Source organism: Lampris incognitus, chromosome 17 (genome assembly GCF_029633865.1).
Source record: "Lampris incognitus isolate fLamInc1 chromosome 17, fLamInc1.hap2, whole genome shotgun sequence".
NCBI classification, from domain to species: Eukaryota; Metazoa; Chordata; class Actinopteri; order Lampriformes; family Lampridae; genus Lampris; species Lampris incognitus.
In genome coordinates this window covers 31,581,699-31,595,590 of record NC_079227.1, presented here as the reverse complement: position 1 = coordinate 31,595,590, position 13,892 = coordinate 31,581,699, and the positions used below count along the sequence as shown (strand labels likewise).

Here is a 13,892-nt window from a genome sequence, read left to right as displayed (position 1 = left end):
TGTGAACGCAATGACCTCCCTGAATCAACAAAGCCTTTGAAGAAGAAAAGCCTGCTATGGGAGTGAAAATTCTGCAAAGCATATAAAAAAAATACTATTGCACTCTTTTGGTTTGCCCAACTCTAATTAGAAAGACATAAAAGAGAAAAAATAAGGTCTGAGTACTTCAAAAAAAGTAAGTTTCACACATGTTTTTCATATAACCGTGATTTTAATTGATAGTAAATTGTGTTTTTTTTCTACACCCAAAGCAACACATAGGTTTTTAAACGAGTTATTTAAACTGACTTAGTCTGGAGGTCTGGAGGCACACAAACAGTATTAATGGTGTTTGTAATTCTGCTGGTTTGATTTTTTTTTAACTTGTTTCCCCTGCTGCAATATTGGAGGTTCCTCTAATGCCGACCAGGCTGGACACCATCCAGCCTACATCTGTCTTTTAATACGAACGCGAGTATTCAATCCAGTGATCGATACCGGGTACAAACACATGCAAAAAGCTGATATCTCTGGATCTGATCTGAAAATAACTTTGCTCAGTCTGCCAAAGAATATGGTTCCATGCGTAACCGCATACCTTAGAAACTCCTAATGTTTCGGATAATCACTTTTGAAAAAATAAATCTGCGTCAAGACATGCATTTTGAGCATTCATGCTGAATTTCATTCAAATTCCACCAAGTACAGGTATGCAGGTAAATAAAATAGAAATACATTGCACAACCCAGAAGCCATCTAACATACTTTAGGCAGAGGGTAGCCACCCTGGACAGGTTGCTAGTCCAATATAAGGACAAAAAAAAAGAAAAGCCTTTTTCATTTATGCGTATATATTCTTAATACATTTGAAGTTCTTGAATTGATAAATTTACCATTTTATGTTTAACATTTACACCCGAGGAATCTGTTTTTAGATGCGACTTGGATCGACGGCATTCTCGCCGTAACACACTGTTAGCCCAGATATTCAAGAGATCCAAGAGATTAAGAATCCTCTGTAGCTCATATAGTCATGAAAACGTATTCTGGAATGTAAAATCTTAGATAAACTGTAGATAACTGTATCTACGCTGCAAGAAAATGTCAAAACGTAGGCCGAATTTAGCATTTTCAAGTAGGAGGAATCCTGCCGAAACAAGCACAATAACCCACGGTGAACGTGAGCCGTTTCAACTGAGTAGAATTTCTTGAAACACAAGAGATATTCTCAGAATCATGATAATTGACCTTACACAGTCAGTCCTCAATGAGTAAATGATTCTTGAAAATAGATGAGAGAACATTTCTGTGTGACTTGAAGACTGTCAGACTATGCTCGGCAGTTATTCTCTTTCAACACAATCTGCTTCGGCGCAGCACATCATTAAGTGGTCTTCTTTGCCCCAGAGCTCCAACAGCTGCTGGAGTGTAAGGCTGCGCTCCCCCGGGGCGGAGGAGGGGGGGTATGGGGGGGGGGTCGGCCTGTAAAGGAACACCGTACACGAGGTAAATCCCCTGCCTTTCGCCTCCCTCCCTCCCTCCCTGCCCTGGATGGGAGAAACAGAACCCCCTCATCTGGGAAGAAGAACCACCCTGGTTGAAGCTCAAACTCAGGGGGAGATGGGGAGATGAGGGGGGCTGTTCTCAGCCACCCGGGGATGTCTGCTGGCACAACATGAAACGCATCGCTCCTGTATGGGAGTGGATCTGAGGTTTACGGGCTCGAGTTTTCTGTCCTCAATTAGACCCGATTGCAGAGGCAAAAGCGAAAACGGGTGAAGTTTTGTGTGTGTGTGTGGGGTGGGGTGGGGGGTGGGGAGGGGGTTCTTCAGTGGAGAGCGCGGGGGAAGGGGGTGGGGGGTGTGTGTGAGGGCGAGTCAGGGCTCCTTGGCTCAGGAGAGGGAGGGACGATCAGGGTGGGCCGGGGACATGCTATTCCCCTCTGTCTTTCATCACCGCCTGTCAGAAAACCACCCAGGTGCACAGCAGGTAAAGGAGACGTGCTGCTGAACTCGACCTCGGGGGTTACATATCACAACACGCCGTGATAGCCGCTCACATCGCCTCATATAACCTCCATCAGGGATTTTATACCGCTGCTCATATGACTCCCCCCCCCCACCCCCCGTCCCAACCCCGCCTGAATTCATTTAAAGGCTTACATAGTGACTTTAGTATATATATACAGAGAGAGAGAGAGAGAGAGAGAGAGAGAGAGAGAGAGAGAGAGAGCGCTAGATATCTTTAATACAAGTCAGAAGTGATTGGTCCTCCTCAAAGTGTATAGATATTTCTCTTATGGATGAATATAGCAGGATGTGTTGTGTGGTTCATTCAATAAAATGACACACCACGGAGAGAATCCCACGTCTTTATTTTCGTAGCACAATTACACAAAATTCTGCAGAACATCATCTAGTATCAAGAATTCCTACACTGTAAATTCTCACGTTTACTTAAAAACAAATGAGTAAACCGGTTACCTTGGGGAAAGTGAGTAAATGAGCTTACTTTTGTCAAGTTGTGTGAGCTCATTTTCACCAAAATCATTTCACATCATTTCACACATTTACTCGTTTTTTTAAGCAAAATTTACAGTGTACCAAAAATAAAAATAAAAATGTAAACTTATGGAAACCAAGTAATCGGAAAGTCCTCAAGTGCGGAGGTACAAAAGCGCTTCCAGAAAAGAAAGGAAAAGTTGCATTATAATAAATAGCAGAAGAAGAAAAAAATAACAAAACAAACCCAGAAGAGGCGCATGTAGGGGAAAATCCACAACTAAAATATAGCACAAAAACAGACAAGGTGATAAGCGATTCTGGAAGAATGGGCCGGTTAATAAAATATATTATAACTTATTTATGTGCAACAAACAAAACTTCTCACGCATCTAGCCACACTGTACACAGTATATGTGCTGGAGACATCACAGGAGCTGTTTGTGGGTGTGCTTGAAACACACAACATGAAAAATTAAAACTATATCAAGGCTCAGATGCTGAAAGCTGCAAGTATACAGACGGCCGACAAATCCAGCAATCGCTTTTCAAGAGTGAAATTACACACATGCAAATCAGACGTTAGCGTGTCAGACTCACGTTAATGTGAGTCTGCAACCTCCATTCTGGGCGGGGGGGGGGTGAAAGGGCATGGGGGGTTGGGTACAGGAGTCTGGGGATTAAGGTAAAAAAAGAGGCTCATGATGGATGTCTTCTGGTGTTCACATACATGGTTTTTCAATTAAAAACACCCCCAAATGACCCAGCCGTTGCAGAGAAGCTGCGCCGTTAGCAGACCCCGGAACAATGCAGTGTCAAAAGGATGACGCGCTCCTGATACGGAGGTCCTGAAATCTGTCAAAAACAGGAAGAGACTAGAACTTGCCAGAAAATAAGATTCATTTCCAGAAAACAAAAAGCCATTGCTTTATTCTTACTTATTTAACTTTTTAGTAGAATTAACCATTGTGAACAGATTAAGACTGAGATGTCCTATTGGGGACTGTTGGTGATGTCTTTGAGAATGTCACAGGTGTTTTTTGAGATGACCTCTTTGAGCTTCCGTACGCGGCGGGGGCTGGAGGCGCCCACGTAGCTCTCCGGCTGGAGGATGGCCTTCCCCTCGTTCACGTTGCCCATGACGATGACCTGGCCCTCGGCCGCGGCGCCAGTGATGTTGGGGCAGGGGCAGCTCCAGTCCATGTTAAGGAAGGTGACCTCCAGGGGTTCCCGGCCGAAAAAACGGAGGCCCATCTTCTCGTCCTTCAGGATCTCCTCCACGGTCACCAGGGCACTGCCCGAGTCCCTCTCCTCGGTCAGCTCCGTCATCCGGCCCAAGATCACAAAGTCGCTCTTGCAGAAGCTGGTCACCATCTTGCCCCTGGGCTTGCAGGCTTTGCAGTGGTGGTTCTTTGGGTAGGGGCACATCTCTTCGCAGGCTTCCTTGGATTCAAAGTTGTTGACGTTGCCATCGCAGCCACCGTAGATGAAGGATTGGCACTGCCGCAGGGCGGCGTTATAGGCCCAGCGAGGCTCGTAGGCCTTACAGGGTCCCTGGAGGCTGGGGAGGCTGCAGGGGCCCGAGAGCTCTGGACCACAGCACTGCATGCACTCCTCGTACGTGTCAAACACCTTCCTTTGTTTGTTGTTGTTGTTATTGTTGTTGTTGTGACAGTGTGTAAAGGAGAAGCAGTTGTTGTTCTTTGACTCGTAGAACCAGCTTACTCTCTCCTGCTCGCTGCCGCAGTCCTCCCCGCCATCGGGGGGTTTCAGACACTCCTCGGGCAGACAGCGGCTCACATTCGCTGGCTCGGTGATCTTTGGGGGCTCGGCGGGCAGCACGGTGAGCAGGTGGTCGGCCTGGGTGGCGCCATAGGGGTTCTGGGCTGTGCAGGTGTAGACGCCCGAGTCGTGCGGCTGGGCGTTGTAGATGACCAGCTGACCGATGTTTGTCACCACCGCATTGCCTCGCACGTGATTGGGCCGCATCACCACCCTCTCCGCCGCCTCCTGCTGCCGCTTCTCCCAGGTGATTTCTGGTCGCGGGCGCCCTGTCACGTCGCACAGGAAGCTGGCCGTGTCACCCAGGTTCACGTATTGGTGCGTGGGACCGCTGACCAAGACGGGTGGCTGAGGCACAGACGGAGGTGGGATGGTTGCCTGAAGAGGAGCCGTGGTGGGTCGAAACGTGGTCGGCTGAGGCAAAGAGGGGCTGGTGTCGGGCCAGGTTAAGTGGAAGCGGCAGATGACCACGGAGAGGGTGATGCCCTTGGAGCACGCCTCAGCGTCCATGTAACACTTGTTGTAGTAGGTCATGCCGTCGGAGGCGCAGGTGAAATGGGGCTCTTTCTCGCAGCGGTCCCGGCATTTGCAGACCGGCTGGCCATCCCAGATATCACACTCCGACCCCTGCTGGGTGCACACGAAGCTGGCACACGTGGCCTCCTTGGGCATGACCACCAGGTCCTTCTTCCCATCTGCGTTGCGTGCTGCCACGCAACTATGATTCCCGCACACATTGGAGCAACACTTCTCGGAAGTCTCACACTCCTGTAAGAGGAGAAACGAGAAAAAATATTCTCTGTGACAGTGAAGTGGAGAACACTGGCAATTATCCTCATTAACATCATCCACACTACCCTAAAGCATGCTCTCACTTACACTGGATATGACAGAATTGAATAATTGCGCTCTGACAATGCCTTGGATAAGAACAAATGCAACTTTAGCTGTGAAATATCTCTTTACATCAGTTAACGCACCTGATCAGATTCACACTCCCGGGTGCAGGTACTCATAGCATCCACCCACAGGTTGGGGTTCATTTCATTTGGGCAGATACCCGCATGCGAAGTAGCTCCATTGGCGGGCATGGCTCCGGCGCAGGGAGTTTTCCACACTGAGACGCAAGCCAAGAACCAGATCCACCGAGGAAACAACATCCACCACATGGCCAGAGCAAAGTGCATTTCAACAAACGGCAGAAGAAGCAGACCTCTGAGATCCGGCGTGGAGCTTGCAGGCGATGTGAACTGCAACCCGGGGCTCGGAGGTCGAAGTCAGAAGAGGCGTTTAAAACGAGTCAAGAGCGCATCGCGTGTCCACCTGGACGGAGGCTGCAGTTCAAAACGGGTTATCTCAGTTCATTGATCACCGCCGAGGTTCAAGTTTGTTGTACCTCAATTCCGCAGCCAGGATGATCTATTTATACGGTGCGCTGCACACACACAAAAAAAAATATAATGTGCAACCACCAACGCAACGACTGTTAACATAACTCGGCAAGTAAGTCGTAAATGACAGTTATGAATTACCTCTGAGATGTTGAAAGAACTTGAAAAAAAAGCGGTGGTAGGCTTTGGGCTGGGACTGGCGGGGCACCTGCCTGTTAAATGGATTGCTGGTATCCCCATTTAACCCTTTGCGAGCTGCGGGAGCGCGCCTTCGCGTGAGTTCCTGCAGGGAACTTTACGCGCAGACAGGAATGGACTACTGACATCGGTTTACTCTGTTGGAGGCTGTCATTGTCGATTTTTATTTATTTGTTTATTTATTTATTTTAATGCTGAGCACATAAGTTGAGTTCGGTAAGTGTTCTCCGCGTCTAAAACGACACGCCGGTGCAGTCGTTAGGAGTTTGCGTATCGTTGAGTCGCGGCAGTTGGATTCCTGCGTGTGCGCAAAGTCTTGGATGTACGCGCGTCCATTCATGCGTCCGCTCCGTTTTCTGTCGCTACCAAACGGAAAAGGCTGCCCAACTCTTTAGACAGGGGACGTAAAACACGTCCGTCTCAGTCTATTTATCAACAGTTGTCCATCTTATATTCTTATATGTTGAGTCTGTCAGTTTGATACTGGGGTCAGTTTGGCGACGGTCTGCGGAAAGATTGTTCGTCAAGTCGCCGTTTTGGGGGGGAAATTATCAGCACCTCGGATAAAACGGGACATACCCTGGTCCCGGTTATCCGATCTACAGACGCGTGACAGACAACGCATCGCTTGGCCTCTACACGTCCAGTCCAACTCGTAGACACTAACGAAGACGGCGGGGGGGGGGGACAAAACATCCAAAGTAGCCCAAGTATCTCAACCAACATATCATACGAGTGCTTGAGGACAACATCTCATGTAGTCCCTGCAACCTGTTGCAGAAACACTTGTTTGTTTGGAGGCTAAATCAGGTATGGAGTCCAGCTGAATGCGGATGCTGGTCTGTAGAGAATAATCTAGGGTGAGCTTCGTTCGGGACATCGGGTGATTCACGCGTCTGCTTCTGCGGGAGATCAGCTGACGCTTATTATTACAGATTACATGTGCGCACCAGTTACACAAAAGTCTTATCACACTGCCCCATTCAAAGCCTGACGTGACTCTTAAACACCTCTGCTACTTGGCAGATAAGTTCTTGCAAAATGTGCTCTAACTGCCTACAAAGGGCAGCAGTAACTTGGAGAGACAGATATGATGTGATTTGATGGAAGCCTAATGCGTTTTAATGTTAATGGTATTTGCAGAAGCCTGCTCCGGCCTCTTTTAAACCGTGCCCTTTTTTTTTTTTTGGTGGAGTTTTTGATATTAGAATTTGCGCGGTTGCAATGCAGTTGCTGCTGTTTTGGTGTTGGCGCGTGTGATGATTCCTGTTTGGACAATGTGCTGTCCATATGTCACATCTGACACGGGCTACGCTGCTGTCACCGCACAAGCATTTCAAGTCTCTCATCCACATGCACCCCCCCCCCCCGCTCTTCAGCCTTACATATGCCGAGCCTCACAAAGCCTGCCTCTGTGTCGCGGACCAGCGCGATACACAGACGACATCTCCCTTTCTCCGTCCGTTGACGGAGCTTCGCGAGACCTTCCCAGCACGGTTATGAAGGAGAACCTGCAGAGACACCCGAGTCCGCGTGAGGGTCGATGTTGACTGGGGGCGTTTTAGGGACGTTAGAGCAACAAGCGGGTCCGCCGAAGGTGAAATAAGGACAAGTTAAAAAGGAGGACGCAAGGATAAACCCCAAAGTATGAGGGGCCGTACGAGCCATAATGTATTCCGGCCCTCTCAGATCCATGCCTTCCCCCTCCCGCCGAAGTGATACACGGAGGTCCACCATGGGGGGGGGGGGGTAATACAACGTAAAAGCTTTAGTGAATGGGCATGTTATTGTGAAATCACACCGTCCCCTCCTCTTTCCTGCGTAGGTCAGCTGAGGACAGGGAAGCTATTGGACGGGATTCCAGGGTAATAACCGCGGGCCCATGCTGTGTCGAAGTGTTTGTGGGAGGCTGTTTGTTCTTGATGCACGAGGTTTGTGTGTGCATGATGAGAAAATAACTAAAAACCCGCAGAATGTTCGCTCCGCCGAAACCTTCGAGAGCTGCGCCCCTTAAGCTTATAAGCAGGATCCCCCCCCCCTTGTTTACTTTGTTTGACAAACAGCCAAGTAGGTATGTGCTATGTATGATTAGCAGCACCACACTTTACAAAAACAACCTCAGCACTTAACCTGACCGGTCTCCAGGCTCAGTCTCTAACGTGAGGTCTCTCCAGTACGGGACCAGTCTCCAGGCTCAGTCTCTAACGTGAGGTCTCTCCAGTATGGGACCAGTCTCCAGGCTCAGTCTCTAACGTGAGGTCTCTCCAGTATGGGACCAGTCTCCAGGCTCAGTCTCTAACGTGAGGTCTCTCTAGTATGGGACCAGTCTCCAGGCTCAGTCTCTAACGTGAGGTCTCTCCAGTATGGGACCAGTCTCCAGGCTCGGTCTCTAACGTGAGGTCTCTCCAGTATGGGACCAGTCTCCAGGCTCAGTCTCTAACGTGAGGTCTCTCCAGTATGGTGTCCAACCTCCGAGTCCATATCCAACCATCTCTAAACTGCTGGGCCTGTCTCAACGCAGGGTCCACCAGTAGGCCTGTTCCGTTGTCTACCAACATGGGGATCGCCGGTTCGAATCTCCGTGTTACCTCCGACTTGTTCGGTCGTCCCTACAGACACAATTGGCCGTGTCTGCGGGTGGGAAGCCGGATGTGGGTACGTGGCCTGGTCGCTGCACTAGCGCCTCCTCTGGTCGGTCGGGACGCCTGTTCGGGGGGGGGATAGCGTGATACTCTCACGCGCTACGTCCCCCTTGGTGAAACTCCTCACTGTCAGGTGAAAAGAAGCGGCTGGCGACTCCACATGTATCGGAGGAGGCATGTGGTAGTCGGCAGCCCTCCCTGGATCGGCAGAAGGGGTGCAGCAGAGACCGGGACGGCTTGGAAGAGTGGGGTTATACAATTTTTTCCTTCCCCACAGTCACTTGGCTAAGAGAGAATGACGAAATATTGCGGAAATGATATCCAACAGCATTAGCGCAGAGGATGAGACGCTTGCCCCCAGTGCATTCTGGTACATGTAGGCGCTGTAGTAAAGGCTCTGGCGCTGTGGGAAAGGGAGTTTGCGGCCCTTGTCAGGCAAATGGTTTCTATGGACTCCATCATATTGATGAACTGTTGGCTACCAGTGGGGCGACAGGGGCTCGGGAGGTGGAGCAAGCCGTCCGGTAACTAACTGGAGGGTTGCTGGTTAGATCCTCGGCTCCTCTTTGCAAAAATGTCGAGGTGTCCTTGAGCAAGAAACTTAAGCGCCAGCTGCTCCTGGTGAGCTGGCTGTTAAGCTGGCATGGCCGACAAGGCCGCCGGTGTTTGAGTTCGTTTACTGCGAAGCGCTTGAGTGGCTGCTGCAGCTGGAGAAGCGCTATATAAATGCGCTGCATTTACCAGCAACCCAACACGTCTTTCAGCGGCGGGTTAAAACATCTGATGACTGGTTTGTAATGCGTAACGAATTAGTTAATAATCATTAATGATGTGATTGGTTACCACTTGTAAACTTTTTATAAAGTCTGCCATATTGTAAAGTGGTAGGGGTGTCGTCATATGCCATCTATTGATTGATTTATTTATTATTCCCCCCCTTTTTCTCCCCAGTTGCATCCGTCCAATTACCCCACCCTTCCGAGCCGTCCCGGTCGCTGCTCCACCCCCCTCTGCCGACCCGGGGAGGGCTGCAGACTACCACATGCCTCCTCCGATACATGTGGAGTCGCCAGCCGCTTCTTTTCACCTGACAGTGAGGAGTTTCACCAGGGGGACGTAGCGCGTGAGAGTATCACGCTATCCCCCCCCCCCAACAGGCGTCCCGACCGACAAGAGGAGGCGCTAGTGCAGCGACCAGGTCACATATCCACATCCGGCTTCCCACCCGCAGACACGGCCAATTGTGTCTCGCTGGCCAAGCCGGAGGTAACACGGGGATTCGAACCGGCGATCTCCGTGTTGCTATGCAATGGAATAGACCGCTACCCTACCCAGACGCCCCCCGTTGATGTATTTCATACGTTATCCCTGTTGCAGATAGATAGATAGAGGTGAAGTTGAAAATTGGTGTATTTTCCCTTTAAACTCAGGGTTAGGTTAAGTAGTGGTAGGTGTTTGTCTGTGTTCGTCTGGCTATAATGGTCTCTGAGAGAACGTCTGTGAAGACTCTCCCCGCATGGGCTCCCAACCTGAAAACCCCAAAAGCATATTTTTGGTAACCCCCTACTACTGATTTATAACACTTTTATTAATGAGTTATTCAGAACTAATGACATAATTAGCAGCCACCTGTGAAGCCTTTATAAAGTATGCCTTAACGTGAAGGGCTACAAAGTCGAGTCATAATGACCAGGTCCAGGATGAGATCATGGTGTGTTTGCGTGGTAGGTGCATATGAAACTTTACTTCGACATCACAGAACGTTTTCTGTCAGCGACCCAAGACAGGAAAGAAGTCAGCTCACCTTACATGCCCTCTACGCAGTCTGAACACTATCTGTCATTGATAGATGAAGTGTTTCATGTGGAGGCGAAATTAATAAACTCCTGTCAAACCTGTTGAAGACGGATAGATCTCGAGGCTACAAATACATACATAATAATAGGCTGATTTCTTTTTCGAGGCATGAAAAGATAAACACACAAGGCTTAAAATGGAATGAAAGCAACCCCCAAATAGTGCAAAATCATTAAATGATATGCCCTCTGGCAAGAGGTTATTTGAGGATTCAGGCTTCCATAAAAAGTAACAGCTACACATAACCTTGGCTTTGTCTGACTGGATCCTTCTGACTTTTCCAGATGAAGGCCTCACGGCAGTCTCTGTTTCTTTATCGATCCAAACCCGGGCTGGACTGAAAAATAGCTATGCGACTGGTCACCGAGTTTTTGGGGTCATTGTCAACCTGAGCGTTCCTGTAGGCTCAAGTGTAGTGACATGGGACCTTTAAGCAGGCGGTAATGAGCTTACTGTAGCATGGGGCGTACATCTGGAGTATGGTCCTCTACAGTAGAAGCAGGACTTCCCGGAGGAACCTTACTGGAACGGGTCGGCGGCGCGAGACATCAACAACAAGTCTCCCTTTTGAACAATAAAGGGCAACAAAGCTGGGTCTGAGCTCATCACCGAGTTTACTAACCCCCAACAAGCTTTCTGAATTACAAGGTACTTTACTTTTGATTCGAACCAGATGTGCTAAAGACAAACACCGTATCATCACTTATTGTTGAATCAAACACGTTTCCCCCAAAAAATCACACGTATAATCGGGAACGTACACTTTTCAGAGTGTGGGTATCTGGATCATATAAGATGCAAGGCAAAAAATTCCACTAGGCCAACAAAGTTTTGCTTACACATAATATTGAGCAACACCCTGACAAAGCAGACAGTGAGCCCACAGAAAAACAAGGTGGGATATGTTGGCTTTGCAGAGGAACTTCTCAATCTTCCCTCCACCTTTCCTTTGATTGCTACGCCTGCAGCGTAAACTGATGAGGGGGAGGGGGGGAGTCCGGAGACTGGCAGAGCCTATCCGCACCGCTGTTTAATGTGGCTTTGCCCATAGGCAAGGATCTACAGAGGACTGCTGGCAACCGAGCCCTCCATCCATCCCGGGCCTTCAGCATCTGCCAGAGCTGGCATACCAAGGGGGGGAAGAAGAGAGAAGCGGGGGCAGAACATTGTGACATGATGAATAGATCGCCAATTACTGGAAGAAAACATTGCCAAGAAAGTGCCGACCGCAAGTTGTCCCTAAAACATCAGGCTGCGGTGTGGGGCGAGAGGCATCTTGCTGCAAGATATCCGAGGATAAACTCCTCTCCTTAGTCCCGTTATGTTGAGTGTGTTGATCTTGGATTACCTTACTTTCTCTTAATCCCAGTTGCTCTTAATCCTAAATCAGTTTTGAAGCTGGGCAACTTCAAATTCTTGGCCACTTTGAGATGAACTACATCTCAAGGATCAACCATACAGGAAGGAGTCTGTTGAAAGGAAAAACAATACAGGGGTGGGGGCTTGCCCCAACATCTTTGTTAGGCTGTTTATGGGGACACTACCCGAATATACGTACTCGACTGTTTTGAATTTATAGTGTTTAGTATTTACCCCCCCCCTCCCTCCTCCGCTCCCCTTTTTTTCTCCTCAACTGTATCCGGCCAATTACCCCAGTCTTCCAAGCCGTCCCGGTCGCTGCTCCCCCCCCCCTCTGCCGACCCGGGGAGGGTTGCTGACTACCACATGCCTCCTCCGATACATGTGGAGTCACCAGCCGCTTCTTTTCACCTGACAGTGAGGAGTTTCGCCAGGGGGACGTAGCGCGTGGGAGGATCACGCTATTCCCCCTCCCCCCTGAACACGACCGACCAGAGGAGGCGCTGGTGCAGCGACCAGGACACATACCCACATCCGGCTTCCCACCCGCAGACACGGCTGATCGTGTCCATAGGGACGCCCGACCAAGCCGGAGGTAACACGGGGATTCAATCCGGCGATCACCGCCACCCGGGCGCCCCCAGTGGTTGGTATTTATAATTACCGTTCATACCTACAGAATGCACGGTATCATGCATAGGGTGGTATTATTTGCCATTAATAATAATAGTGCAAGAACAAAATCCAAAAACTGTTGTTCCACCCAACAGGACCTCGTTTGTTTTTTTTCTCACAACTTTGACGTGTCCACTTGATGCAATGGATGGTGATACATTTTCTTTTCACTGAAAGTCATTAAACTCATCAATGAAGGGATTCACCACGAAGGCAAAAAAAACGGCGAGAAACCCAAACAAAACAAAAACAAAAGCAAAAAGGCTTGCCCTGAAAGAGGGAGTAGAAAGTCATCCCATGTCATTTTCTACGTACTGGCTGTATGTACATCATATTTGCACCGATGGTCCACTGGCGGTCTATAGGTGTCCCTACATTACCAAGCAACCAGAATGCCAAAATATGGTTCTGTTGTGAATCAGCATCCTTTTATATAAGGTCTTCTTACAGGCGGAAATACCAGACAGCTGAGAAATACTCACTTCCAATCCTAATCCCAGTCTAATAATACTGTAACCCCTACCCAGTTATGCTAATAATGTATTTCAGGTAGTTAACTGACATAGTCTCGTCAAAAACAAGAGGTAATAGTTTGCCACTGAGCACCATTATTGTGACTATCCAGTGAGTATAACCCCAAAAAAGTACACGACATGCCTGCCTTGTAACAGGGAATACCACATTGGTCCCATGATTTGTTTTTTACGCGCCGGTTGTATTTATATTAGCGCTGAAGATTCTCAGGTGGTGTCTCTAGACCTCAAAAATAACCTTAAAGCAGCCACGATGTCCAAATATGGTTTTCTTGTGAATCAGCAACATGAAGCGTAGTCATAGGTGGAGACGTCATACAGACACGCCTCCGAAGAACAGCTGTTTCGCGAGCACGCTCGCCCCACACCGGAGGATGATTGGGCAGATGTTAGGTCTGGTCTGGTCTGACCCGATCATCTGTCCACATGATCCTGCAGTGTGAGGGCTTTACAGACACACTCTTAATGTTACCGATCGAAGTCTCCTCGATTTCGAATCGTAAATATTTTAACGATCACGAACGACTAGACTCGCTGGCCCTTGGCTAACGGGTCGGACCCTTTAGTCGACTGGTTACCGCGTGCGGGCGACCGGGTTCGCGTCCCGGCTGCGGCGGTTTCCGGGCTGCCCCCTGAATTCGCCACATTGGTGTCAGAGTGGGATGGTGAGACCGTGAGGCCCTCAGAGGCGCGTGCGCCCAGAGGCGCGAGGGAGCTGGTATGCTGAAGCGCGGGGACGCGCTTCCCAGAGGGAGGGAGTGGGTGGAATGACTAGACTCGCTGGCCCTTGGCTAACGGGTCGGACCCTTTGGTCGACTGGTTACTGTAGTCGCCCGTGGTGCGGGAGACCCGGGTTCGCTACAACATCCAGTATCTTGAAATCCTGTAGTGTGAAAGGAACAGCGACGGACTATTGAGCAGAAACCCGCAGTAGCCAATGAGAGCGAGCTGGCCGGGAAGCCTCACCAGCCAGAT

At 49.3% G+C, this 13,892-nt stretch overlaps 1 protein-coding gene across 1 annotated transcript; it reads right to left on the bottom strand.

The window, feature by feature from the left end:
• Window positions 1-3,473: 3,473 nt before the first annotated feature.
• Window positions 3,474-5,431, bottom strand: wfikkn2b (WAP, follistatin/kazal, immunoglobulin, kunitz and netrin domain containing 2b). The gene is made up of 2 exons (XM_056297651.1): window positions 5,243-5,431; window positions 3,474-5,030 (listed from the first exon to the last, which is right to left on the bottom strand). The coding sequence occupies exons 1-2, from the start codon at window positions 5,429-5,431 to the stop codon at window positions 3,474-3,476; spliced, it is 1,746 nt and encodes a 581-aa protein (XP_056153626.1).
• Between the last annotated feature and the right edge of the window lie 8,461 nt (window positions 5,432-13,892).

What these genes read in the sequence shown, in the direction of transcription:
- wfikkn2b (XM_056297651.1), bottom strand. Translation starts at nt 5,431, where the DNA reads ATGTGGTGGATGTTGTTTCCTCGGTGGATCTGGTTCTTGGCTTGCGTC. An exon ending in GGGAGTGTGAATCTGATCAG is followed by an intron (nt 5,031 to 5,242) that starts GTGCGTTAACTG and finishes CTCCTCTTACAG; the next exon opens with GAGTGTGAGACTTCCGAGAA.